We start from the raw sequence: 27,490 nt of genomic DNA on the forward strand, positions 1-27,490 counted from the left end.
ACTTGGGCCAACGCCAGCAAAGATAACATAAATTAACAATTTTAAAAAACTTCTTTGGTGATAAAAATTCATCATACGGCCAAAATTCAAATGTTCCACAAGATATCGAAATGTAAAAAGTATGTTTGTTTCTTCATAGCCTATTCGAAATTGGTTTAGTTTATGTCTAGCCCCTCTAAATGATGGTGATACTGATTATAGCGAAAAAGGCAATGACATGTTTACTGTAGCCTAATAATAGCGTAGGATTATCACGAGGCGCGTTGTTGTAAGGTGTGAGGTCACGATGTCGTTTATGGAACAAACACATATTTCGCCAGAGGCGAAGTTAATTCAGTCGATTATGTTAACATCCATTGCTTGTTGTTGCAGAACGACAACAAATAAAACTGATCGTTTGCCGATATTAGTGTAGCCTATTACTAGTGTGTGTTAGAGGGTTTTTACCTATTTTCACAAGCGTCTGTTGAAGACATCGAGTTTAAACCACTCTACAAAATTGTCAAAAGGTGGACGTTCTATTTTAACTTTTCTTGAAGTGCCCTTAAAAGACATTCAAGGAGCGACTTGAAGCAAATTAGAGGCGTTTCAAAGCCTCTTGTAGGTTGAACACAGATGTCAAGCCAGTTTTAAATGTGCATGAAAATTTTGCCCACGTATTAGTAGTTTTAATGGCGATATCAATACGTATAAAAAAGTATTAGATGCAAAGTAAGCGGTGCTGTAGGTCCTTACGTGACATTTTTGTGCCAGCAAGTGAAAGTAGCAGGAAGTATACATAGGGTTGCTTCCATATTTATGAATAAAGTTGACCTCATCACATGCGCAATGCATGAAGAAAAGCGCAAGAAGTTGTATGGTACGTGAAGTTGCGTCAGCATCGATTGACGTCATATCAGGCAACACGCTCAGGAACTTGATCACGTGATGCTACGTCAGTATTGATCTTTTGTTTGGCTGCAGGCAAATCGTTGAGTGGGGGTGGCCGTCATATGGTCTGTGTTGTTGACAGAAGGTACCAGAATATGGGGAAATTTTATTTCACAGAAGGGTATTATGATATTTTATTGCTTAATTTAAAAGTTACAAAGCGTTTTTATTTGATGTTGCCTGTCAGGTTATTTAGCCTACGTTTATTTTGTGCTAATTAAAACGTTGACGGTTTCACAACCATCTGCTTACTGCCATGCAGTGAAAGAGGAACAGCTGGTTTCAGGCTCTTAATTTTAATCTTAGGTTTCTGCTTTTTTGTATTTCAGTATGTGCCACTATGCCAAGTTAATTAGGCTATTGGAAAAATGCCCGGCGTTTAATATTTTTTATATGATTCTGTGAAGAAAGGGCACCTTATGTAACATGATGTTTGTTTCGTAACTTGATCTTTTTTCAGTATTGTGAAATGGTTGTCAAATGTAGCCAAAGTATGGAACTGGATAGAAATAATCTGCTGAAATCTGGACTGGCTATTATTGTTCTTTGAATATTTTTACATGGAATTTTTATATACAATGGGCTTGACTCCAAAACCATACTTACAGCACATTATTTTCATGATGTAGATTTCACAAGTTTTAACTAGAAAGTCAAAACTAAACAGTAAAAAAGAAGTGATCTATTATTAAAGATGGATTTTCCATGACCCACCTTGCCTACAGTTGTTTTCTTTATTTGATGGCTTTATTGTTGTGACCTTCTAAGATTTGTCTCAAGGACATATCCACTTGTTTCATTGGTACAAGGTTATATATGTATTTTTGAAAAGTATCGTCAGCCAGTAAAGGAATATCACTATTATCAAAATACAAATGTTTGATATAATAATACAATAAAGCAAACATTAGCTTTAGGGAAAAGAATTATTTTAGCCTAAAATATATAATTCTATTGTTTACGTTTATTTTTATACTAACACATGCATAAAATTGTCGGAGGTGTTTTTACAAATATGTGGACTAAGTTTTACAGCATTGAGGAACATTAAAACTAGTAACAGAAAAATGTACAGAAAAACACTAAACTGTAAATTGTAGTGTAAGTAGATAACACAGACTGAAACAATCAACATGTGTTTGAAGTGTTTTTGCACATATTGATATCCTACATTCCCAACTCAAGTGTGTTCTATAAATGTATCAACTTGCCATGATTTCGAATGTAAATTCAAGACTTGTTTTTTTGCAGGCAATCAAGTAGTTAAAGTTGTAGTAAAATCGTATTTTTATTCTGTCAAGATGTCAACGCCAGCCAGAAGAAGACTTATGCGAGATTTCAAAAAGTGAGTCCACGCCCTTCAATAGTTTTGATTCCCATGTTCATGTTTTAGAATGAATGGATGTACTTCCTGTGTGACTGTTTATTAGGTTTATCGGCTATGTATATCATACTTATGAGCCCAATGAGTTATATGGGACATAACACATTTTATCCACAATTTGTTGCGTACTGACCCAGTTCGATTTTAATGTGTTACTGTGTCAGTTCATTGGAAGATAGAACAGATAATTTCCTATTTCAGTTATCCTAGGTATAAGCCAACATTAAACAAACCCAAACATATCACATTTCTGCATATTGCTATTCTAACTTTTGATGGATTGGTGGCAAAGTGAGTGACATGCTAAAATGTTACACCCTACTTGCGCATTTGACCTGAATAACCTTGACTTAGCACTGCTAATGTAGTAGTTCAATTGTATGCACTGAGCTGGTCACATTAGTTAAAACTAAAATTATCTGTCATCACATTACCATTATTTTGTTTATGGCTCTGCATTTTACATGTGTTCAAGTTCACGACATTGGGTGTGTCCTGTTCACCTGTCATTAATGACTATTTACATATGAAAGAGAAAGCTGATGTGCTGTCCATTTTTAATTAGACATTTCTCTCATCATCAGGGCTATAACTAACTAAGTTGCTGAGGCGTGTTTGAAATGTCGGCTAAAAATGTCCAGCATATTAGCTCAGGCTTTCTTCAAGATACATCATGAGTTATGCCAAAACAAAACAACTTTAACGTGCATGCGTATATGTATATATTTATATATAACAAAAAGTGCACATATGTTTGGGATAAAATTGTTTTATCACTGTCTGGTCTTACAAATACTGTCACATTTTACCACTTAAATAAAACTATTTGACTGAAAAAGCCAAAGCCTAATGCGATGCTGTTATAAGAAACAATTCAGACACTTTTTGCACTTAGTTCATGATGTATCTTCTTTTCCACAGAATTCAGGAAGACCCGCATGTTGGTGTGACTGGAGCTCCAACAGAAGATGACATCATGCAATGGAATGCAATAATATTTGGTCCAGAAAATACACCTTTTGAGTATGGCACTTTTAAACTAAAGATAGTTTTCACAGAGGAATATCCAAACAAGCCTCCAATTGTCAAATTTGTCTCAGAAATGTTTCATCCAAATGGTAGGTTTTAAATAACAAATTTACAAAACTTGAATATCAAATATGTTTTTGTTTGTTGTTTTAATCGCAATTGTTTTAAAAGTTAGGAGTTGGTATGCAGCCATTGAATCCCTTGCAGTTTACAAATTATGTGTTAATTAATTAGTTGTTTGCCACTGTTGCACAAACAATTAATGTTTCTGGCTTAATGAAAAATATATATATAAACTTTAAATAAAAGTTACCAACTAGGCACAGGGCCCTTTTCACATATTTTATGCATTGGTCATTTAGTACAGATTTAGAAAGTTTTTATGGATGTGGATTGTGACATAAGCAAACATGCATCCAGACAATTAAACTAAAGCCTTCATAAAACTATTTTACATCCTCCCAATACAGCCTAGCTTGAACATTGCATTTGTTGACAGTTTACAATGATGGCGGAATTTGCCTTGATATTCTTCAAAATCGCTGGAGCCCTACATATGATGTTTCGTCTATTTTAACATCTATACAGGTGAGCACTTGTAAAATCTGATCAATTTTTTGACAAAGTAGAGATTTTCCGTTCATGATTATTACATTGGTTAAGAGCAACAAAACTACTTATTACAGAGTTAGCAATGGTGATACATTGATGACATAGTAGCATTACACAGTTACACTTAACTACCACAATCAGCACAATATATGTTTTTCAATGTGATGTTTTTCTTTAATTTTGTGGAAACTGTTTGTGTTCATAATTACTGACAATTATATTCGCCCATAAAATTTATAATATATACTGTGTGAAGTGTACCGTCAATTGAGTCCTTAGGGCACAGCAGAACAATTGGTTCAACTAATAAATGGCATACTATATAAAGGCCTGGGTGAGCATCCCTTTTGGTTGCAGTCCAGTAATGATCAAAAATGGAAATATACTGTAGTATGGACTTTTATATGTAAACCCACAGCAATCAATTCACATGCACACTTTTTATTGCATTAAGATGTAGCATTTCCTAATTTATTGATTTCTTTGCAGTCTTTGTTGGATGAACCGAATCCAAACAGTCCCGCCAACAACAAGGCCGCCCAACTTTACACAGAAAATCGCCGAGAATACGACCGCAGAGTTAACGATATAGTAGAAAAAAGTTGGAAGGAAACATATCACCCTATCTAGAGTAATAAATGCGACCTTATCGTTAATTTTTTATTGCTCTAGTTAGGAATTCAGATAGTTCTGCGTCTCTATGTGTGCATTTCCGTGTGCTCCGTTAAGTTAACTTTCACCGTGCATTGGAACATTTTGTTTTTTGTGACTACCCAGAATGGTAGTTGCCACGACATGTTTTAGTGTTGACATGGTGAACTTGTCTGATTGCCTGTTTATTTCTTTTTACATTTTGCTTTTGTATTGATTTTCCAAATGAAACTTTTCGTCTTTAGATATTGGGCTGGCATGGTTAATGAAACTTTCAGTGTGTCACTTTTATTTAACATTAACCGTGTAGTTAACAATCACAATGAAAGGGATTGATGTGAGCCGTTGAGTTGCTGCCAGACACTACGGCTGGAAACATTATTTCACGTTATATTTTGCTATCAATGTTTCGACAAAATACAAAGGCTTGAACACTTTTAACTTGTGTCAATTGTTAGGTTTGGGAAATTGAACGAGGATAGTGAATATAAACCAACTTCAAGGCACATGCTTACAACTATATAAAAACGCTTTGAATGCAATGTATTTAGGTTGTTGCAAGTCTCACAAAACCAACAAAAGTATGTATCATCAATGTAGTACAACATAAATAAATGCATTTGTTTGTGAGAAAAAATTAAGTTAGCCAAGGGAATGTATGGAATGCAAATTTCTTGGCATGTGATGTAACGACCCAAGCCAACTGCTGAGGTAACAGCCAAAACTATGACCATAAAAACAATCCGACATAAAATGCATGGCTCTACTGTGATGGCAAATTGCGCTCGGCCATGGACTGCGAAGTTCGCAATTTATGTAAATGATCCAAGGATCCAGTCAGAAAAGGTCTGATTGTGTTAATTTCCATTTGAGTAAGATTGTCCAACCTAGCATGACTTGCTTGCAGTTTAACGAACTTATCAACGTTGCTTCTTAACTTGGCGGCTCGTATGTCCCAAATATCTTTCACGAGAGTCCTGATTTCATCTGCTTTCGGAATATTGTCAGTTGAATGAGCAAGCAGCAAATTCGCCATTTCCCGAAAATGTTGATTTGGCAGTTTCGTAAATATTTCGCTTGTAACTTCCTCCTCCTTCTTTCCTTCAAGGTCATCCACATTCAGCCAATCGGGTGCATTTATTCGACACTTCTGCCTCTGTTTTAAAGTTATTGCCAGCCATAGTGGAACATCTACAGGCAGGCCAGGGCTAAATGGCCCAAAATCACCAGATATAAAATAGATTTTGTCCAGTGAAAAGTTTGGTACAATTTGTATGAGTTGTTTTTCAGCAAGGAATTCTATGTCAGCATGCTCCATAATACACCAACCACCTAACAAAAATAGCCTGAGAAACAACAAAAAAACTCAAGCTTGTTTAAAAAAAGATTACATTTTATTTTATGTAAATATAGCCAACATTGTAGTACATGTTAGTTACATCCAAACATATGTAATGTGCACCGCCAGTCAAGTAAGATATTACAGTAAAGTTTAAAACACCCAATGAAGGTCACTCAAGTAAGTATGTATCAGTCACTTTCACAAACACACTTCAAAACAATCGCCCTGACAAAAGATTTTGCCGATATTTGTGTGGGAAGTGTATATTTGATGAATTCTGTAACCGTTTCGTTTATTGTATTTGTGTTATACAGATGAAAATGGGTGACACTGAAATGTTGAATTCATGCAAAGTAGTTAAATTTGGGTTGTTGAAATAAATTAAGTGGGTTGTTGTTCCGATAAATCAAAAACGGTATTTGTTAGTTGTTATGCTAGTTCTTATTAGAGTTGAAGGCAAGTAGATAAACAACTTTATGTGTTTAAAGTGAAACGAAAAGTATAGCGCTTGTCACTGACACAATCACAATAAAATGTGAAAATAGCGACTTTTTGTAAAAAATGTAGCAAAATAACGCAAAGAATTTCACAATCGGGATTTCTTTTGCTTTATCAGTGTGTGATGTCATAAACTCACAACATGCAAGCGTGACAAGACAATCGAGAACATTACGTCACACCTGACAAAGAATGTTGATGAACCTTGAACTTTTCCCGGGATGATATAGAAATGTTAAACTCCACAAAATATTATTTTTTAACTTATTTATCACCACTATAACGCATAAGTGCTGATCCGTTTTCCTAAGAAGGCAATTTGTGAAATTTTGAAAAGAATAATTACATAAACGTAAGCAACAAATAATTTGCAAAAATAAAATTTACGCTTGATTGACAACAGCAGTTCATCACGCTTCATTGCCTTCAAACCTTCAGTCGAGACATTAGCGAGTTGTTGGGAAGAGTTTGGAAAGTTGATCTGATCAAATCCTGCTTCAGGACGAATTTAGAAGTGCGACAGGTTTGTAAATGTACCTTAAAAGAGCCGAATTTAGTTTAGTGTTTGTTTAAAGTAATAAGTTGTTGAGCAATGATCCTCGTTCCATTGCTACAGTAGCAGGTGTATTGCCTACTTGAAGCCCTAGTAAAGCGTAGTTGGATTAGAAGCGCCTTTCAGTTTTTGAGATATTAGTAGTATACCAAAAGCTTGGTAATGTTTAGTCAAACGTTATTTTTTTCAATTTAAAGCAGAACTTGCCTATTGTTGGTTGACTGATCGACATTTTTCTTAACTTAGTAAATGCCAAATCAGATGGCTTGATCAATTTGTCAATGTCCTACTATAATGCAAAGATATCTAGTAGATTTGTCAAATTTCCTCATTGTTAGTGTCGTATGAAGGGTTATGACTTAAGTATGAATTTAAATGGCTCCATTAAACTGTAGAGGAAGAATGAAGAGAGAAAATGCCCCAACATAAAACTCTGGATTCTTCTCATTTAAAACGCTCGTACAAAAAGTCTCCACCTAAGAGAAAGGCGAGCAAACCGCTTGTTGAATACGAAGATTACAGCTCTGAATCGGACAGGGTTAGCCCAGAGATAAAACCAAAAAAATCTGGGTCAAAGCGAGTGATCACTGTCAAGTCTAACATTGTCAAAGAAAAACATTCTGATTCAAACAGGAAGAGGAGATATTCATTTGACAACAATAAGGAAAGGCACAATAAAAGCAGGGAGGAATTGTCAAGGCACCAAAGTTCTTCACACTCAAGTCGTGAAAGAACGCACAATTCCAGTCGAGAAAGGCCCAAAGAATCACATCGTCCACATAAAAAACCACAAAAACGAAGCAGTGCCAAGTCAGATAAAAAAGTGAGGGGCCGATCTCCCGTGTCACAAAGTTTGTCTTTGACTTCTGACAGCTCTGACCAGGAAACAATGGATCGAAGATTGCCCCCTCATCATTACGACCATCGCTATCCCCCAAGGAGTCCACCTTCTGCATTCCACAAGCCAGGTGGTTACCCACCAGGTGTACATCACGATAACTGGCATGACAGGTATCGCTCACCCCCACCCTTTCCTCCTCACCATTCACCTGGTTATGGACACAGACCACGGCCAGCTCATCCAATACTCCGAAGGTCGGTGACCCCACCCCCAAGGTCACCACCGCGACCTCACCCGACAGGCAGTGGCCCGTTTGGAGATCATGAATCTATGAGAAGATATGGTGGCAGATCATCAAGAAGCCCAAATTACAACCATGACTCCAGAAGATATTCTCCATTGCCAAGGTAACAGATTTTGCCAGTACAGTAATTATTTTTAATTAAAATTTTTTTAATGAAAAGAATTAAATGTAATTAGCAAGTAGCAAAAAACACTTTTAAGATTGTTTCTGTTGATAAATTATGCTTCAAGTTTAAGTATTACATTGATGCCGTTTTTAATGACATCTACTTTTTCACAGTGACATGCACTTCAGCAATCCAAATCGTGACGTTGACATGCGACGACTGCCAGGAATGTCAGTTCATAGTCAGTCAAGCCACTCTAACTCCGATCAAAACTATTCCCACAACAATATCAACCATTCCAACGCTAAATCTGCCCTAAGTGTGGAGAAACACTCATCACCTCCATCTGAATCGGGTATAATAGTGTTTTGGTTTATATTGTAAGTCATAAGGCTTTTTTGTAAACCAAGCTTCATGTCTCTTTTTAGTACTATTTACTGGTTTTGTACTTTCGTAAGTCAAAACGTGGACGCCAGAAGCGATTGTTATGATGAAAAAAGATAAAATAGGTGGTTTCAACCCCTGTACACGATTATCAACTTTCGCAATAAAAATTATATACATTTATTTTGTTTCCATGACCACAAAAAGGTTCTGGATACACTGCATTAGGACTATATACCATTTAGGCTGTTTCATAACTAGTTTATCATTTAATTACAGACGAGTCAAAAGGGTCCAAAGGCCGAAGCAACTCAAGATCTAGAAGCAGGAGCAACCACAAACATCATAAACATAAAAAACGAAAGCACAAGTGAGTTATTGATATTTGTTTCTTCATGTGACTTTGTTTTAGCCTTAACCATGCGGAGGTTTATAATTTGAATAAAATCATGGTTTCACATACATGCTAAATTCTTGCCATATGGAAACTACAGAACCTTATTTTTGCAAAACCCTGAATAAAGCTGGCCACTAGCAACAATTTCATATTTTTTTTCTATAAACATTGATTTGTATTGTGTTAAAATAAAAACTTTGCTTGCATTCTTAGATCAAAAAGCAAACGGAAACATGGCAAGAGATCAAGATCCTCCAGACGGCGCTCAAGGTAATTTTACTAATTTTACTAGGACAAACTCATTGAGAATATATAAGCACTGGGAAAGAAACCAGTTTTAAGTCATGAGAAGTGCATATTTTTTTGCCTTGGGGCATTTTTTGTATGAATTTTTTACATTTAGATCTGAGTCAAGAAGTGAGAGCAGTGAAAGCGGAGATGATTCAGTATCTGACGACCGGAAGTCACCCCAGGTCAGCATTTCTGTAAAAATTGCACATATTACTTTTCATCCAGTGCACAGTTTGTGTTGTTGCTTAAATATACATGTAAAAAATTGTTACAAATACACCCCAGTACTATGTCAGGTAATGTCAATGATAAAAAAAGTAGTTTCAATGAGGAAAACTTTTTTTTTATGGACGTATAGGTCATCTTGTAACTTTTACCTAAATTACTCATGCTAAACAATTGCTTTTGTAACCCTGTTAAAGATACTTTGATGTTTTTTGTGAGAATGAATGCAGCATGGGTTTCGTATTCAATACAATGACTCACTACTGTTTTAGTTGCCATGTGTTTACCCCGTGTATTACTTCTATAGAGTCGCCAGGTTGACGCACCCACATCATCCAATGCTACGGCTCCTATGACCGTTAAGGATCTTGCTGCACAACTTTCACAACACCGCAAAAAGTTGAAGGAAGAAAAAGAACAAGCAAATGATTCTCTCGTTGGTATGTAGACAGAGTTTTACTAAATAGAAATATATTTTCTATACACCCATTGTGTAATGTTATTTAAGTCCCTATTAAGGTGGTGATGTTTTTGGTAAATTTGATTATTGTGTTGTTTCAAAATAACAATTATAGGAACACAACATACAAATTTACTAAAACAATCTCCACCTTAAATTGTTTGATAAATTATTCTGGCCCAATTTTTCTTAAATGTTTGTTTGTTTTTAATTAATTATTGTTTGCTTTCGTTAGTAAGTTTCTCGAATGAAATGGCGACATTTGGTGGTTACATGATACTCAGTGTTGATATTTAAACAATTACTTCGTTCACAGACGATGATTCCAAATCACAACGAGGACACCACAAGCACAAACATCATAGGAGGAGAAAAGAGAAGAAGAAGAAGAGTGGGAGCAAGAAGAGGAAGAAGAGAAGTGATTCAGAGAGTGATGTGGAGGATCAAATCGATGTAATCTAATGTTTTTCTTATCTATACTGTCCGATATGATGCACAATCACAAACATTAAAATTATGTTACTGCAGTTATAACAATAAATTTGTGATAATAATGTTTGTGGTAGCTCTTACAGCAAAATAAATATTTCAAATATTTGTGCTTCAAAAGCTTTTATAAAGGTTTTGTATCAGCTCTTCGTAAACTATTATTTTTTATTCCCACCACCAGAATTCACAACTAAATGAGTCCGCAACGGTGCCAAGTCACTCGATGGAGGCAGAGATTCCACGTCCAGATGGTAAGGGAGTCCACCACCAAGTCCTTGTCTCTGTGACACAACAACAGCATATCGAGCCTTCCATGACAATCCTACCTCCAAAACAAGGCAAGATATCCATAAACCTTTATCATCATAAATAACCTCATCCTCGTGTAATGTTTTAAACCAGAGGTTCCCACATAGTGCGTCGCAACCCATAACTGTGCCATTTTATAGTTGTTGGGGCGTTGCAAGCTTGCTTGGTGGCATTGGACAATTTTGTATTTGTAACAAACTGCATGACCATTTAGCTGATGCATAAAAACCTTAAAGAATGTAAAGCATGTTTGGGTTGCATATGTATTGCATCAAAATAAATCCCGACTGTAAAACTTTGTTTGTTGTTTTGTTTTGTAAAGAAAGATAAATATATTTTATGTTTCTCTTTAGAAAATGCAACGAGTCAACAACCTTTCAGTACGTCTTGGTCTGCAGAAATGGAACAGGTAAGATTTTTATGAAAAAAAACTAAAGCAATGTTTGCATTTTTTCTCTTATCATAATTTTTTCTTTAACAGTCCTATGTTCTTAAATGTACAATCCCTGTATTTTCTTGCTTCTCATAACCAAGCCGTCATTTGTTATATTGTGTACAGCAGTACTTTGATATATTCAGGTTTCTCACTCAAAAGATGTGGATCACAGAATCCAACACATGCTCGCTAAGAAGGAGATGGGATCGCTCCCTGAGATGCAAGCGACATCCGCTCCTCACATATCTGAAGGTTATTTCTCAATTCATTTTGTACTTGTTGTAAAAAAAATGTAAAGCTTATTGTAGTGAATGTATGAGGTTACTGTACTCTATTTGTGCTGTAAAATGTAGTTAATGTTTCAATCAAGGAGTTGGTTTTGAAGGTGTAAACTGTTTAGACATTGTGTGCCAATTAAATGGGTTTGTATTGGACAAGCCCTGTTGCAGTCATTTTTTTAGTATTGGCATTTATTAAGATAATCTGATGTTTTTACAACTTTTCATAACACAAGCTTTCATGGGATACTCCCTGCTTCATCAGCTGTAATTTATGCTTGCACAATAAAAGACTTACTGTATAATTGAACATAATAAAGTTTGCTGGTAAATAACCAACTTGTTTTGTTTTCATGTAGTGACTGTGGGCAGTTCTGTGTCGAGTTCGTACAAAATAGCAACTGAGCGTGAGGGATTACCGAAAACTCCTCCTGATCCTTATTTGGAGAAAACCCCTCCCATTGTGAAGTAAGTTTGGTATTCAAGGGCTAGAATCTATTCCAGAATATATTTGTGCCTGGTTATGCTTTTTCAAACAGAAAGTTTAAATCGCATCACATTCCCTGTTGTTGCCCGTGATCGACTAATGTTCATTTCTAACCAAATTTAGTTTATTGGTGAAGTGTCCAAAGAACATGTGTGATTAAAACATCAACATGTAGGTCCTAATAGTAAATAGAGAGAAAAAATTTTGATGAAAACCTTTAAATCATAAACCATGTATACTTTCATGACAAAATTGTTTCTTCCTTGCAGAAATGAACCGGTGCCAACAAAACGAGGACTCCATGATCTTCCTCTTCCTCCTGTCCTCCCAACATCCTCTGCAACTGATGAGGAGCCAGCTCGAACTCCTCCTGCTGTCTTTGAGAAGGAAACACCCAAAAAGAAAAGACCTAAGTAAGTTTGGAAGATGGTTTTGATGAAGTTTTGTTTTCCATAGTTTAACTCAAACAGTAAATGCTGATCATTTTATTAATTTGTTGCTGATGCTGCCAGGGATAATGATCAGTCAATTTAAGCTCTTCTCGTAAGTTTCTTGTTAGAATATGAAATCAAGAACATTTCTTCTGGCAAATTTTCAATAAATCCTCAAACATCTTAAAATCTGACTTGAATTTAAAGCACATTGGAGACTGTAGGAGACTTAAAATCTTAGAATATCTATTTTGGGAAATATAAACTTTGCAAGTTTAAGATTTTATTTGCCATATTTATAAAAACCCTTCCCTTCATAATTATAAAAAACCCATTTCATTTCTCATTAGAATCTGTGGCCCGCGGACACGTGAAGTGAAACAATGCGTTAATGACTGGGGGTCGATGTGCGTCGACGAATACAACGTTATTTCCATCACTGGGGAGGGAACGTTTGGACAAGTTTACAAAGCTGAGGAGAAAAGAACAGGCACAGTATGCGCTCTCAAGAAGGTAAGTTGCGCAACTGTTTGAATTAAAACACCACACTATTAACAAAGCAGTAATGGCTATTTTGTGTGCACTTAGCAAATGTGGTTTAATAAGTCTTTGTGTTTGCGATTTGGTTGTATCATTGCTTATTTGTTGTCATATCAAGATTCTTGGCTTCTCAATTAACTGCGACCATAGCGATGCAAACAAAAACTTATTACTCATTTTTCTAGTGTTTTGTTGTGCTTGTTTTGTTGTGCTCATGGGCCCAAATTTCTTGCTTCCAATTATCTTCACTTACCATGGCACAAAACAATTTACAAAGCAAAAAGTTAACAAAACAACTATTCAAAAAAAAGGTGCGTCTCGACAATGAAAGAGAAGGTTTTCCGATTACGGCTGTCCGTGAAATTAAGATTCTTCGTCAACTTCAACATAGAAATATCGTTAGTCTGAAAGATGTGCTCACTGATAAATCTGATGCCACAGATTTCCGAAAGGAGAAGGGTGAGCTTTGTGTTTTTCATATGATTGTCGTCATGGCAAAGATGGTAATGTAAGGTTTCGGTACACACATGTTTTCAGATCAATATTTTTTTATATTAAAACCAGTGGCTTGATTGATACCAGTAGTAATATGAAAGCTGACATGCAGTTCCCATTTTCCATTGTAACATGTTTCAGTATGGGGTGTGTTGGTGAAATAGTGTATGTCGTGTTGTTTGCATTAGGGAGGTTAATATCAGGTATTGTTTATTCAGTTAGAAATGTTAACATGTTTGACAGAGAAATACTTCTCACGGATTTGCCAAAAGTTCTAATATATGCATTATGGACATTTTGTGTTTTCTGTTTAATCTATTTTTCACATCAAGTTGGTTGTGTTATGTTAACAAAAAGGCTATCCCATAATCAGTGTTAAATGTAGGGGATTATAAGGTGTTTTTTTAGGAGAACCCCCAGCATTTTGGCATATTGTTCTGAGAGTTGTAAAAATGTGGTTTATGTCACACTGTACAAAAACAAACACTACATGAATGTGTGTCATTCACAACCTTCTAAGTCTGCTTTTACTGCGATGTCGATGTTTTTTGCCTTGCTTTTTAATCTATTTATCAAGTCAGATGTAGTTTGTGTTCTGTCTCTCTTTCATGCTCATCTCATGAAATTGTGCATTTCCTTTATTAAATTTCACACACATCATCATGCCAAATATATTTGTTTTCCAGAATGTGCTTTCTACCTTGTGTTTGAATACATGGACCACGATTTGATGGGACTTCTCGAATCTGGTTTGGTTCACTTCAACGAAGGCCATGTAAAATCCTTCATGAAACAACTACTGGATGGTTTGAATCACTGCCACCAGAAAGGATTCCTTCACAGGTAAGCTTTAAAGGGTTAAAAATGTGATTTCACTCACGTAAAATGCTACTTTTTTGTATCCCACAAATTATCAGTATCAAACTATTACGTATTGAAATTGCAGTTTTTTTCATGAAACTACAGTGACACTTTTTTTTGCCATGCAATGCTTAAAAGGTCAAATTTAATTGGTTTTAATAGGTTTTGTCTATTTCAATTTTCACAAAAACAGGTGATACGTTTTTATAGAAGTTCTACTCTCTGACTTATTGCTTGGCTTTAAACCAGCAGTCGCTGAAAACAATGTTTTCCTTGTGCAGAGACATCAAGTGTTCAAACATCCTTCTGAACAACAAAGGAGAAATTAAGCTCGCTGACTTCGGGTTAGCTCGCTTCTACAACCAAGACGAGCCGTAAGTTTGATTTAAAATCACAAGAAATAAAAATATTGTCTCCCTGACAACCAACTCGTTTCGCAGACGTCCGTACACTAACCGGGTAATCACCTTGTGGTACCGCCCCCCGGAGTTGCTACTCGGTGAGGAAACTTACACGCCAGCTATTGATATATGGAGTTGTGGGTAAGTCAGATGGACTCTGATACCAACTATCAACAAAGTCGTTGTGTCGTCTGTTTGTGTGTTTATTGACATAAATTTGGTCTTGCTGGCCTTCCATAAAAGTTCCAGGTCTTCTCTTGCTAAAAACAGAACTCAAATTAAACAGCGTCAATTTTGTGTCACTAAAATAATCTTGTCGGGTACACTTGGCGCTATTGAAAACGACTGATTTTTTAAATTTCTAAACACGAGCTTTCGTAAATTTTTCTCCAGTAAAAACAGATTTTGAAATAATTAGACAAGAGTTTGTGTTTAGTTTTATTATAAAAATTTAAAATATTTCCTCCAATGTGTAGATTTATATAAAATCCGATATAAAAATTAAACATGTCGACATATTTTTGCGTCATCTCCTGCCTAACACCCATCTCGTATACGTTTTACCATCAGTTGCATTCTGGCGGAACTCTTCACAAAGAAACCCCTTTTCCAAGCCGACCGTGAACTCGCACAACTAGAGAGTATTAGTAGGATATGCGGGTCGCCCTGTCCCGCAGTTTGGCCTGACGTAATCCGGCTCCCTCATTTCCACACGATGAAACCGAAGCGACAATACCGAAGGAAACTAAGGGAGGAGTTCGCATTGTGAGTAGATTGACAAGAAATTACCTGCGTAACAGCCGTGTTTCTAAGACCTAAAACCGAAGTGTTGAAAAAACTTTAAAACACACAGTTTTTCTTCAGAATTTACTAATGTTGCAAGTTTTACTCGTATTTCAATTTTTATAAAATTCAAAAGTTCTGAAACTTTTGTATATTTTTCAAATGGTTTTCTTGCATTTTACAAGACTTATTCCTCTTGTCCAAATACTAAACATACTGCTGTCGTCATATTTTCCGAATCATAAACCTTCAAGTCAAAGTACTGTAATTCCTAATCAGGTGACGTTGATTTTATTTTAGTCTTCCAACGTTAGCGATCGACTTACTCGACCAAATGCTGACCCTTGACCCAAGCAAAAGATTTACTGCCGACGAAGCTTTGAATTGTCCCTGGTTGAAAAACGTCGACACAAACAACATGTCCATGCCAGAGTAAGTCCTTGCTTTTTAGCGATTAATTCCGTATGTAGCTGTTGTTGCAGCCAGACATAATTAAATTGTTAATATATCTGACATTCTGGCGCAAAAACATATTTTGGTATTCAACCAACGTTTCATGCGGCAAGACTCCATTAAGGTTATGACCCAAAAGAAAATATCATGAAATGGCTGCAGGAATCATCCTGTGCAGTTTGGCGTTAACCGACATATCTGTCTTTGTACGGATCATGACCCAATACTTTAATGAGTGGCTGTCAGGAGTCAAATAAAAGCAACCGATTGCTTAATCTTTGGCCTTTCTAGTTTTTACGGGACAAGTTTCGTGTTCTGTGGCGAACGTGTTCGTCATAACATGTTCATGAAGTTTACAGGCATTGCATCCTAACTAATACGATAGCTGTGATCGGCAAGTAAGGACCTGTGCAGTGGGGCAATCATGCCATTGCATGAAACATTGCTGCGATAACATGAACATGGGCACAGTTTTGTTGCTCTTTTAACCCGAACCACCTTCTCTCCACCACAGCTTCCCCCACTGGCAGGATTGCCATGAGATGTGGAGCAAGAAGAGGCGCAAGGTAATGAAGGAGAACGCACGACTCGCAGCTGAGGGGAAGCCCCCGATTCAACAGGTCGAGCAGTCCAAGTCGAACCCCGCGGTACATTTTGTGACTTGGGTGGTTTTTCTTTTTAACTTGGGTTTAAACAAGATTGCTTTATTTCGCCAGGCGGGGGCGACGGGGAGCAAGGATGTCGATCAACGCACCTCCTCTTCGGCGACGTCTAGCGGAAAGTCGTCGGGCGCTTCTACTTCCAAAGAAGTAAGCCCTTAATTTTTAACTGTAGTTTTTTTGTGAAATAAATATATGAACAGTTTGTGTTAAACTAGTATTGGCATGAGTTAAATTGCCGAAATGTTTTGAATACATGAAACATGTCAATATCTTCTGCAATATGGGACAGTCGTTTTGTTCTCAAGATTGTAAACTAATGCATGGATAAATGTTCGTTCCTGAGTTCTTTGTGTTTGGAAATAAAACAAGAGTGTGAATAAAATTGACAAAATTAACTTGTCATTTACCTGGTCGCTTTCTTTTACGTAGACGACAGGTGGCAAATCACGTGAGCACGACGCGCTGCTTCGATTGATGCAGGACAACCCGGAGATGAACTTGGCACAGTTGGCTAAAGCGTGGAACATGCCGCTGGATGAGGGCACGGTGAAGCTACTTTCGTCCGTAAACATTCAAGTGCTCATATCCGCACTCAACCAGAAAACCGGAGGGGAAGCCCCTAGTCCAGGCAAGTTGATTTTTTTTTTCTTGTTGGAAACAAACGGAAAATTATTTGCCCCTAAAACGTGGAAAAAAAACGAGTTTCTGTAAATGTTTGTAATATTTTTATTGAACCACTTGTAGAGGAAACAATAATATGTATGATTTCTATGTGTTTGTCGTGTCCGAGACGTAATCGTAATTGGAACACTTGCAGACCTTGCAGTGATATTGGAACATCTGAAGAAAAGTATGACCAAACCAACTTCGTCCAAACCACTGGGTGGTGCTGGTGAGTTGCAATATATTTATTTGTTTGATATTTCTAGGTCATGTTGTAGATACGCCAGTGTGACTGGAAAGCGTGAAATATTTGACAGAATTTTAATTTATTGGCCACTGTTTCGACCTAAAAGGTCTCATCAGTGCAGCTGTCTGCAGCTTTTACACAATTCATATTATTGGCTCCACATTGCTTATCATATTTCATAACTGTTTAGTTTGCATTAAAGTAAAGTATTGAATTTCGCACCATTGGACGGTGTGTAGATTCACTGTTGTGTCACAAATGTCCCAAAAACCACGTAAGTTCGGACCTCATCGAACCATGCCTGAGAAACACTCGTTATTAACTTCATGTTATGTTAAATTAATTGGCAAATTTTCTCCAAACCAGATCTCGGTGAAGACAAGAAACAGAAAATCACCGTCGCCCCCCTTCCCTCAAGACCCGGTTTGCAGGGACCGACTTCCCAACATATTAAGCTCGACAATCTAGGTTTGTTGGATGTTAAAGTAACTGGGATATTTGATAAAATCCTTTGGTTTGCTAAAGATAAGTTAGATACAAATTACACGGGAGTTTGTTATTTTGAATTGAAATGCGGGAGCTAAGAGTTTGCTGATTGCAATACTAACTGATTTCTCATGGTTTGGCGCTCTTTAAGAAGACTGCAATTCTAAGCCATTGTTTAAAATTTTTCCGCGATTTTTAACGCTTGAAATAATTTGTCACAGAATCGCAGCAAATTCGCCATTCTGTGTCCAACGACCCGAAGCATAAGAAACCGCAGGACAAACATAACACTGCCCAAGCCGCTATGCCAAGGAATCGCGACGAAGACCTACGTCACCGTAACCCGGCATCGCCCTCTAGAGGGCGCGCACAAGCTGGGCCACAGAGGACGTCGGCGCCCAGGCGGTCCCAGTCGGCCAACAGCGGTCCTTCGGCTGTCGCCCAGCAGAAAGACGAAGAAATGAAAAAACGACTTGCCAAGATACTCACTCAGCAGTTGCTCGATGGCGCCTCCGGCGGCGGACGCGATTTGAATGTGCTCTCTAGCGCCAGCGGTGTACTATTGAACGATTTGCCTAACAAGGATGTGGACCACCGCCAGAGGGCGCCACGCCCTGACACGTATCCACGTCATTCGAATGGAAAACATGGCTCGTAGTTGCTTTGTACGTCACCATATTGGGGCACCAATTTTTTTTGTTCTTTTTTCGAGTTTTCCGCCGAGCGAATCCCGCGCACGCGCGCCCACTAGCGGTCATTGTGTTTGCGGAAGAAACAATTTCAAAATCTTTCTTAGGAAACGGCACAGACGTACAGTATTGGACAGGCACTGTGCCAACAGACCGATGACCAACCCTCAGATACCTGGTGGTTATTCCCCCAAGGTGGAACACTGCCTATGTTGCACCGTTGTCATGACGACTGAAAACTATTTGCGATTCACGAAGTTCTTGTGCCTCGATATTGAATTTCCCCTCTTGGGGATTTTGCGAAAATAAAAAAGGTCAATTTGCCACCGTGTCTTGGGATCTGTTCCAATACCAAGGTAGGTTTCCAATCTTTCCTAAACGCTATTTAAAAGGGAGCGAATGCTGCTGGTCGCTGATAGCCCCGTTGACTCGCGTAAGCGGTTTTTATGAGACTTTATTTATTTGCGCACACACAGATGGCCACTGTTTTGACCTATAAGGTCTGATCAGTGCAGCTGGCGTGACTTAGCTGACCAAACGGCCAAGCAAAGACTTCCACTCTGTGGTGACTATACAATCATCGTCATCCGTTGGGCATCAAACTAGGTGCAACCTTACGGAGAAAACAAGGTGGAAACACTATGACCAAACCAAAGACTGTTAGTGTAGCCAAGCAAAAGCCAAGTACTTTTTATTTAATCTCGACGTTTTGTTAAGGGTGCTAAGTTCAACGAGTACTTTTTTGGTTCGAAAACCTTCACAGACATGCATTTCCAGTTCGTACCGGAACCTTCTCAAACTAAGTGTGATTTATTGGAGTGCCGCCGTATTTCGGTCGTTCTAGAAACTTTTACCCTAATCTTTCCACACAGATTGAGGTAAACGAAGTGAAATGCCCGTTTTTACTGAAAATGCGTAATTGTTCGATGTTCCACGAACATAAATACAATTGTTTTGCGTCGGGCGATTCGCAGGGGGTCTTTCGTCACTTCCGACACCAGGAACCTACGATTATTACGCGAAGTATTTGTTCGTAATGTTTTCGTTACAGTCCTTTGGGTTTGGTTCGAAACCATCAGCAAAGAAACTGTAACAACGAAAGATACATCAATAGTTGAACGTAAACGTGTTAGCCCAGATTGAAATTAAAGACTTTCCCATGCTGCGATTGCATGAGTTAAGGCTCAATGATAGACGTGCATTACGCACTGTCAGCATTTAACAGTATGCAAATTTAGAGTTAGGTAATGAATGGCTCAATACACAAGGTTAGAGCAGTAATTCTCAGCCATTTTTTGCACTTGCGGACCTGTAAAATTTCAAACAAAAAAAATGATTTTTTGGACTTGCTTAATTGCTATAGAGGGATCTGGCCCTCGGTTAAGCATTGTTTATTTATCTGCCACAGCAAATTACTTTAGTTCGTGAATATAATGAAGCAACAAACCTCGGATTAACGTTAATAAAATCTGCTGACGTTAATCCGAGGCTTATTGCTTCATTATATTCACAAAATGATTTTTAGATAATTTTGTGTCACTCAATGTATTTCAGCATAAACCCACTGCACCCGTCAATAAAATGCCGATCGAATTCGACAAATCTGCAGAAAAGGAGATCGAGCGCGCGGGAAAGAAAAACGGATTCGAAGTTTGGCGAATCCAGGTAAAACGTAACAAGAACCTTAAGTGGAACCGGGATATTAACTTTAACTTTTGTGTCGTAGGCTGATACTTTGGTCCGACTGCCAGAAGCATCTTTCGGGACATTCTATGATGAAAATGGATACATTTTACTCAAGGTTGGATTTTTGCCAATCTTTGTTGTTTTATTTTTACAATGAAAGTACTGGTTTGGGTCAAAGGTTATATTCTTCAAAAAATATTTCACTATATTGTAATTAAAATTACATTGTACAAATGATTCTGTCGATGATGTCATAGGTTAAGTATATAAATTTTAAATAAACATAACATACATTGAACATTATCAAGACACACCTTAGCCTTGATACAATCTAATACAGTGCTTCCCAACCAGTGGGTCGCGACCATTTCTAAACGTTACAGTTTCATGTGTGTACATTGTTTCTTTTCTCATTAAAATATTTTTCATTCATTTGGTCATATCTCATTGTGGGTTGCACAATAAAACTTGCATTAAAAGCGGGTTGCGAACTGAAAAAGGTTGGGAAGCACTGATCTAATACATATGATACTCAAATTCGATTTTAAAGCAAGAAATGAAACTGAGCATCATCAGCACCCACAAAAAACTGACCAATTAATATTGTGGTGTTAACACAGACTCGATCTCATGGAAAAAGACCCAAGTATTCTCTCCATTACTGGCTAGGGGACAACACCAGCCAAGACACAAGAGGTTAGTTTGTAAACACAAATGGTTTTGCGTCCCAATAAAATGCTCGAATATAAGATTACTATTTTGTAATAAACGATGTTAAAATATAAAACGATGGTTTCCAATTGCTTGTGCCGCAATTTGGTCAATAAAACGCAGAATAGAAATTCTGCCGTCGTCACTTCAAGCGTGCAATCTAATCTTGTATATTACAGACACAACAGCGTTGCTGAGCACGCAGATGTATCAATATTTGGAAGTCCCATGTGTTCATTACAGGGAGGTTCAGGGGCATGAAAGCACCGAGTTTTTGAAGTATTTCAAGCACGGCATCGTGTAAGTGTTGGGGATGATGATGTTGTACGATGTTTACGGTGGTGTTGAGCATAAGAGCATTCAAATAAGCTCAAAAATCCTGAACCCCCCCCCAAAAAAACAACAGTTTTTTGGGGGATCTAAACCATAGACTCAGATGCTAGCCTAACGATCACTGCATACCTTCCGTAATGGCAATATACACACAAGCACTAAACAGGATTAGTCTGGCTTTTTTCAACCATTATTAGTAATGATGAGCCTACAACTTTATCACTGCCAGCAGAGTCACATGTCCCCGATATATTTTGTCATAGTACAGGGAAATTCCCATGAAGAAACATGCAAAATTATTAACTTTGTTAAAATATATGTGTAGTTGCATGAAAGGTGCCGTCCCTCATGCGGAGCGAGTTTATGAATCGCTCCCACATTTCGACGTGAAACGGGTTTTCCTCGTCACCGACCAACTCCCTGCAAGAGCTCTGCAGGTCGATTATTCCTGGGGAAGTTTTAACGATTGTGGTGTGATGTTGATCGATATTGGGAATGTGATCATTGTGTGGAAAGGGAAGAAATGCACGGTTCAAAATGCGACTAAGGTGGGTGTGAAAAATCCCAGTAAGAAATCTTTAACTTTCAACTTTTATCTACGGCAATGGGCTGGAGTGAAAATAAGAAAAAAAGCACAAACACCTTTTATTTATTATCACGAAGTTTGTTTAACTAAAAATAATCCTGAATAAGCGGAAAAATAAATACAATAGTGGCCATTTTGTATGTTTTTGCCCCTACTGGCTAGATGAACAGTTTCTTATTTTTTTTGTGTTGGAACAGATGCCGCATTTTTAAACAGTTTGAAAAAACGTATCCTGGAATATTTTAATTTCATTTAATTTGATCAACATTTAAGTTCGTATTTTACCACCAGGCTCGCCTGATCGCAATCCACATAAAATCATCAGAACGCGAAGGTCTGGCGCACATCCATACAATGGAACACTTTAAAAACTCCCAGGATGTTGAAATATTGGAGGTGAGATTTCTAGAAACATTTGGTTTGATTCAGTTTGATAAACTTAACCGTCTGATGTTTGACTGAAAAATTTGACTGGAAGATACCAAAGCCTGGACCCATAGACAGTTCGGCACATGCAATCCACGTATAAGAACGTTAACGGTATAATTAAGTGTAGTATTTTAATTTTATTTATAACCAAAATTCAGGCGGTTGCTTTGTAAATACCTGGACATTAACGCACACACATTTCTATGTTACGCAGTCTTATATGTGGATCGTAGATGCCGACCTATCTGCTGGCCCATACTTTAGTATCTTCCTTACTCAAAACACACTTATGTGGTAATATGATTTCTATGTAGTCTCTTCTTGGTACCAAACCCGAAAAGATTTCGGAAGACAAGAAGGAAGTTGGAGGAGGAAAGAAGACTGGAGATGAGGAGAGGGTGATGACAATCTTCGCGTAAGAATCATCATCGAATAAACAATCCTTAATTCCTCGTATATAAAATACGCTTAGGAATGTAACTCACGACTTTGTAAATCTTTAGGACAAACAATACTGCCCATATATAGTTGATTGGAAATTCATTTGCAAACATTTCGATCTTGTCTACGACCAATCTCAACTGAATTTCGCATCAGCTACATGTGGGCAATATTGTTTGTCATGAATACGCTTGTCCTCGTTCAGACTAGAGCAAGGTCAGTCCAAGGTCATCGAGTTGAACGAGGAAACCTTCCCGAATCTCAACAAGCGATGCCTTCTCAATGACGTAAGCACCCAGTTTTGAGCACTTTGTCATGTTTAGCGTCCGTGAACTTTTTAATAACCTTGTTATCGTGCAGTATTACGACCTTTGTCATGTTTAGGGGCTGAATAGAATTTTTATTAAGCTTGTGGGTCGAAACAGTGGCCATCTGTAAGCAGCTCACAGTTTGTTATAACCTTCCTACATTACAGGAGTGCTACCTTTTCGACGTCCACAGCTCGGGTAGGATTTTAGTGTGGAAAGGTTACGACGCAGAACCTTCGATCAGGGCGGTTGTCTGGAGAGTTGTCATGGTAACATGCTTATACAGTGAACATATAAAATGTAGCGGTTGTTGTGTGGGAGTCAGTAAAGTGAACTCACTCCTGTTTTCCCATCTCGACTACAACCAGTTTAACTCCGTATATTTTGTTGGTTTAGAATTACATGGACCAAACAGAGAGGTCGTTTCATACTCAAGTTCAAGTCATGGACGACGGATGTGAGACTGACGATTTCATTGAACTCTTCCAGGAGTGGGAAAAGGGTGAGGATTTTGCTGATTTTAATCTAACCTTAGGTTATTCTGTTATTCATTGCGTGTACATCCAAATTACTTTTAAGTGTTATGAACTTCTCAATATGGCAACAAACCTCTCAGCTGCTATGTCAGCATTTCTAGTGTTTGTACAACTTACTACAACATAAAACCTTGTGCATTAGTACAACTTGGCCACAATATGCCAATTTTAACCGGTGAGCTCCGCAACTCACCTGGTAAAGCAGTAGTCCAGTGTGTCCAGGGGCGCAAGTTCAAACCTCACCGGGAGCTTATTTTTCAATACAATCTGATCTTTATGTTAAGCTGTTGTGCTACAATAACCATTAACAATATGAAGCATATTGGTTGGAAAAACGTGTTGAATCGGCGATTTTATCGGGAATTTTTAAACGCTATTTCATGCAAACTTTATCGCACAGATGTGTTTGAAGATCGAAAGTTTTCTATCTCTAATCCGGCACAAGAGAAGCCAGCTACGTTGGGCAATGGAACTCTCAAGGTTTGGATTAAATATTATTTTGTTTAGAATGTTTATTTGACATCACAGCTTTAACTTCAATTCTTAAAGAAACTCCAGATGCCAGTAACATATCATCGTCAATAATTACACAGTGGCAAGTACGTATTATTTTGACAGACAAATGGCCATTGCTTCAATCTATAAGGTCTCAACAGTACAGCTGCTGCCCACAAAATTCATATTATTATCTCCATGCTTACTTATATTATTCTTACAGGTTTATCTGATTGACAACAAGAACCTGATCCCCATCCCAATATCCGACCATGGAAAGTTCCACAGTTTCGAATCTTACATCGTCGAGTTTCTGTTCGAGGAGAAAGGGAAACCAATGAGGATTACGTACTACTGGGAGGTGAGATGCAGGGTTTACAGTAGAAACTGAGCATTAGAAAGGAAAAAAAGACTAGATTACTACTAGGCTGAAAGCTAGCCCGGTGCCACATTCACCAGCTGCACTGCGAGACCTTACAGTTTTATTATCGGGCTGGGATTCAAACCCAGGTCGAAAAACGCATAAATTTTTTCAAAACTAATAAATTCAACTACGTCACTTTCAGGGTCGTCGCAACATTGACGATATTGTTGGAGAAATGGATGAGCGCACGTCGACCTCATCCTCTTCCCGCCCAAAACACGTGACCTTGATGAGGCTCGACGGCACCACCGAGTGTCGAGTGGAGCTTGGAAAAGAGCCCCCCCACTTTATCGGGTTGTTCAAAGGGAACTTCATTATTCTCAAGGTAGGGGAAGTACCGTTGCTTTGTTACAAGGAACCAAATGTATTGGATGAATTCTACTAAAATATGACACTAAAAAAAGGACCGCCGTCAATCACCAACTGCACTGATGAGACCTGATTGGTCGAAAAACACTCTTCATAATCTTTATTGCTTGTACAAATATTTATGTTACTTTTTGTTTCCTTACGTGTAATTGTGATCATTTCAAAGGGTTTCGACCCGAGGTCTTCAATTAAAAGACCTCCACCTCCAGCTAACCCTAACAAAGTTCCCGGAGTATTTCTCTACATTGTGAAAGGAACCAACGATCTCAACACTAAAGTGATACAGGTTCCATGCAGGTAAAGCATACTTTCTACAGATAAAACTACATACACGAAAACGAATTGACTCCGCAATTAATTTCTTGACACTTTGATGTGCTTTTTTATTTATCTTAAAATGGTGGGTGTGGGGGGGGGGGAGGATATTGTCACCAATCATTTATCTTTCCGCAGCTGTAAGTTATGTGACGTTTTTGCTTTGTAACATAAATCCCAAATATGTATTTTATGCAAATACGACTACGTGTCTGAGGATAAACAGATCGGCTCATAATGCTAAAAACATTCCGACACAAACTTGGCCATTATCGGTTTATAACGGCCATTTGGATATGAAACCTTGTGTATTTTCCAACAGCATGTCGTCGTTAAACTGCAACTTCCCGTTTATCTGCACAACACCGAGGTCTGTCTACTTGTGGTTCGGCAAAGGATGCATTGGAGATCAGAGGAATATGGCCCACAAGATGGCCGACACCATGCTTTGTGGAAAGTATGTTTTTTTTAATTGTGTATATTGTCATGAGTGCAAATGTTTTCGTTTTTTGGGGCAGAAATCTGGTTGTTATAGAAGAAGGAAAAGAACCACAACGTTTTATCAGCGCTCTTGGTGGAAAAAAACCTTACTTGAATCTTGTGCTGGCCAAGGTACAACACACAAATATTTAAAAACGTTTGTTACTCCACGGTCATGTAATAGTCCTTCATGTGATTCGAGGAAATTTGGTTTGTCTTATTAGCAGTGGTGAAAGTAATCAGGCACAGTAAGACTTGGTGTGTCGAAAATGGTTATGACAAACTTAAATTTAGTAAATATATGCCATTATTTAAGTAAATCCTACTAACGAAAACACAACGGTTTAATAGTTGTGTAGTTTTAATTGTTCTGGTAGATTGAGGTTTACAGGCTTGGTAGCCCATGCAGGCATTGCAGCCTAGCTGTATCAGCCAATCATGCCATTGTATGAAACATTACTGGGTTCCGGTTGAAATTATTTTACTTTCAACCACTGCTTGTTAGGACTCAGATGTGATTCGTTCGATCAGAACATTCCAGTGCGGAGTAGACAGAAGGGGAGAATTCCTTTTCAACGAAGTTTACGATTTGGTTCAGAAAGATTTGGATCCGAAAGCGGTGATTTTGGTCGACACAAATACCGAGGTACGAAAAGTAACTGATCAAGTTTGGCGGGAAAACGTTTGTTGACTCACAATCCTCCACAGATCCTCATGTGGTTGGGTGGCAACGTCGAAAACCACATCGCCGTCCAGTGTTTCCAGATGGCTTTCTCATATCTGAAGGAAACTAAGGATCGTTCCGACATGAAAACTGCGGTTGTTGTCGTAAAACAAGGATTTGAACCGCTTATGTTCACCCGCCTCTTCCCCTCATGGGATCCAGCGTTTAGTGTGAGTACCTGCGTACGATTTCTATAGTTTAACGAGGTAGTTGCTTGAATTGAATTGTTCATGAAAAGACTGTTTTGTGAGATCCATTTACTATAAATTTAAGCATGGTTTGCCGTATACAACTGCCTCTACATGAGGCAAGTCCATTTCGTACGATGATTCTAAAGCAGGGCATTCGCATATTTAACTTTGGCAAACTTTTATTACCAATGCAAAAAGGTTGATGACACGGAGAATAGAATAACATCTGAAGCCGTGAAGCGACTCCTGGTCAACAGATACGGGCTTCCAACCTTCAGTCAAACAGAATTGAGCGAAAAGTGTCCTGAGGGTGTCGATCCGGCCAATAAGGAGGTCGGTTTGTTATAAAATGTTTGGAATGTCCGCAAGGATTTTTGACAAAACAATTTGAATAATATTTCTGCTGTTCGTCGTATTCAAAAATTGGACTAAATGAAAAATCCGCATTTTCAAAGTCGGTGCAGTCGTTTTGATTACTATTGACTTCGAAATATTGGGCTTTAATTACAAAATTAAGGGTGGATTTCATGAAAAATGTAATGATGAAAAAAAAAAGAATATTTTTTGCCATAACTCAGTTGGTGTTGGGTTTTGTTCGAGTATAACCGAGACTTTTATTCGAATAGAAATATCTGACGGAACAAGAATTCCTCTCCGTTTTCCGGATGACGAGAGAAGATTTCGCTAAAAAATCTCACTGGACAAGAGATGACCTCAAGAAAAGACACAAGCTCTTTTAAGCAGC

General features: G+C 37.9%; 4 protein-coding genes across 4 annotated transcripts; 3 read left to right on the plus strand and 1 right to left on the minus strand.

Annotated features, from left to right (window-relative positions):
• The first annotated feature begins 2,139 nt into the window (after positions 1-2,139).
• LOC145913179 (ubiquitin-conjugating enzyme E2 B-like) lies at positions 2,140-5,042 on the plus strand. Its single transcript, XM_083000742.1, has 4 exons — positions 2,140-2,275; positions 3,236-3,432; positions 3,843-3,931; positions 4,445-5,042. The coding sequence occupies exons 1-4, from the start codon at positions 2,232-2,234 to the stop codon at positions 4,583-4,585; spliced, it is 471 nt and encodes a 156-aa protein (XP_082856868.1). The 5' UTR covers positions 2,140-2,231; the 3' UTR covers positions 4,586-5,042.
• Positions 5,043-5,193: 151 nt separating this feature from the next.
• LOC145913178 (DNA replication complex GINS protein PSF2-like) lies at positions 5,194-6,579 on the minus strand. Its single transcript, XM_083000741.1, has one exon. The coding sequence runs from the start codon at positions 5,922-5,924 to the stop codon at positions 5,370-5,372; it is 555 nt and encodes a 184-aa protein (XP_082856867.1). The 5' UTR covers positions 5,925-6,579; the 3' UTR covers positions 5,194-5,369.
• A 529-nt stretch (positions 6,580-7,108) lies between these two features.
• Positions 7,109-19,041, plus strand: LOC145914741 (uncharacterized). The gene is made up of 25 exons (XM_083002570.1): positions 7,109-8,247; positions 8,424-8,605; positions 8,914-9,004; positions 9,245-9,301; positions 9,435-9,504; positions 9,855-9,987; positions 10,324-10,460; positions 10,678-10,834; positions 11,159-11,214; positions 11,385-11,493; positions 11,879-11,987; positions 12,276-12,419; positions 12,788-12,950; positions 13,289-13,436; positions 14,159-14,315; positions 14,615-14,707; positions 14,774-14,875; positions 15,305-15,499; positions 15,818-15,949; positions 16,485-16,617; positions 16,687-16,779; positions 17,062-17,260; positions 17,450-17,524; positions 17,909-18,010; positions 18,250-19,041. Exons 1-25 carry the CDS (start codon positions 7,415-7,417, stop codon positions 18,684-18,686), a joined length of 4,107 nt encoding a protein of 1,368 aa, XP_082858696.1. The 5' UTR covers positions 7,109-7,414; the 3' UTR covers positions 18,687-19,041.
• A 923-nt stretch (positions 19,042-19,964) lies between these two features.
• LOC145914671 (advillin-like) lies at positions 19,965-27,485 on the plus strand. Its single transcript, XM_083002486.1, has 21 exons — positions 19,965-19,985; positions 20,272-20,382; positions 20,444-20,518; positions 21,024-21,099; positions 21,294-21,414; positions 21,773-21,995; positions 22,325-22,429; positions 22,777-22,877; positions 23,109-23,190; positions 23,379-23,480; positions 23,608-23,713; positions 24,148-24,227; positions 24,466-24,603; positions 24,809-24,991; positions 25,202-25,332; positions 25,673-25,807; positions 25,869-25,962; positions 26,336-26,476; positions 26,539-26,724; positions 26,944-27,078; positions 27,372-27,485. The coding sequence occupies exons 1-21, from the start codon at positions 19,965-19,967 to the stop codon at positions 27,483-27,485; spliced, it is 2,460 nt and encodes an 819-aa protein (XP_082858612.1).
• Positions 27,486-27,490: the final 5 nt, after the last annotated feature.

Source organism: Ascidia mentula, chromosome 9, assembly GCF_947561715.1.
Source record: "Ascidia mentula chromosome 9, kaAscMent1.1, whole genome shotgun sequence".
Lineage (NCBI taxonomy): Eukaryota > Metazoa > Chordata > Ascidiacea > Phlebobranchia > Ascidiidae > Ascidia > Ascidia mentula.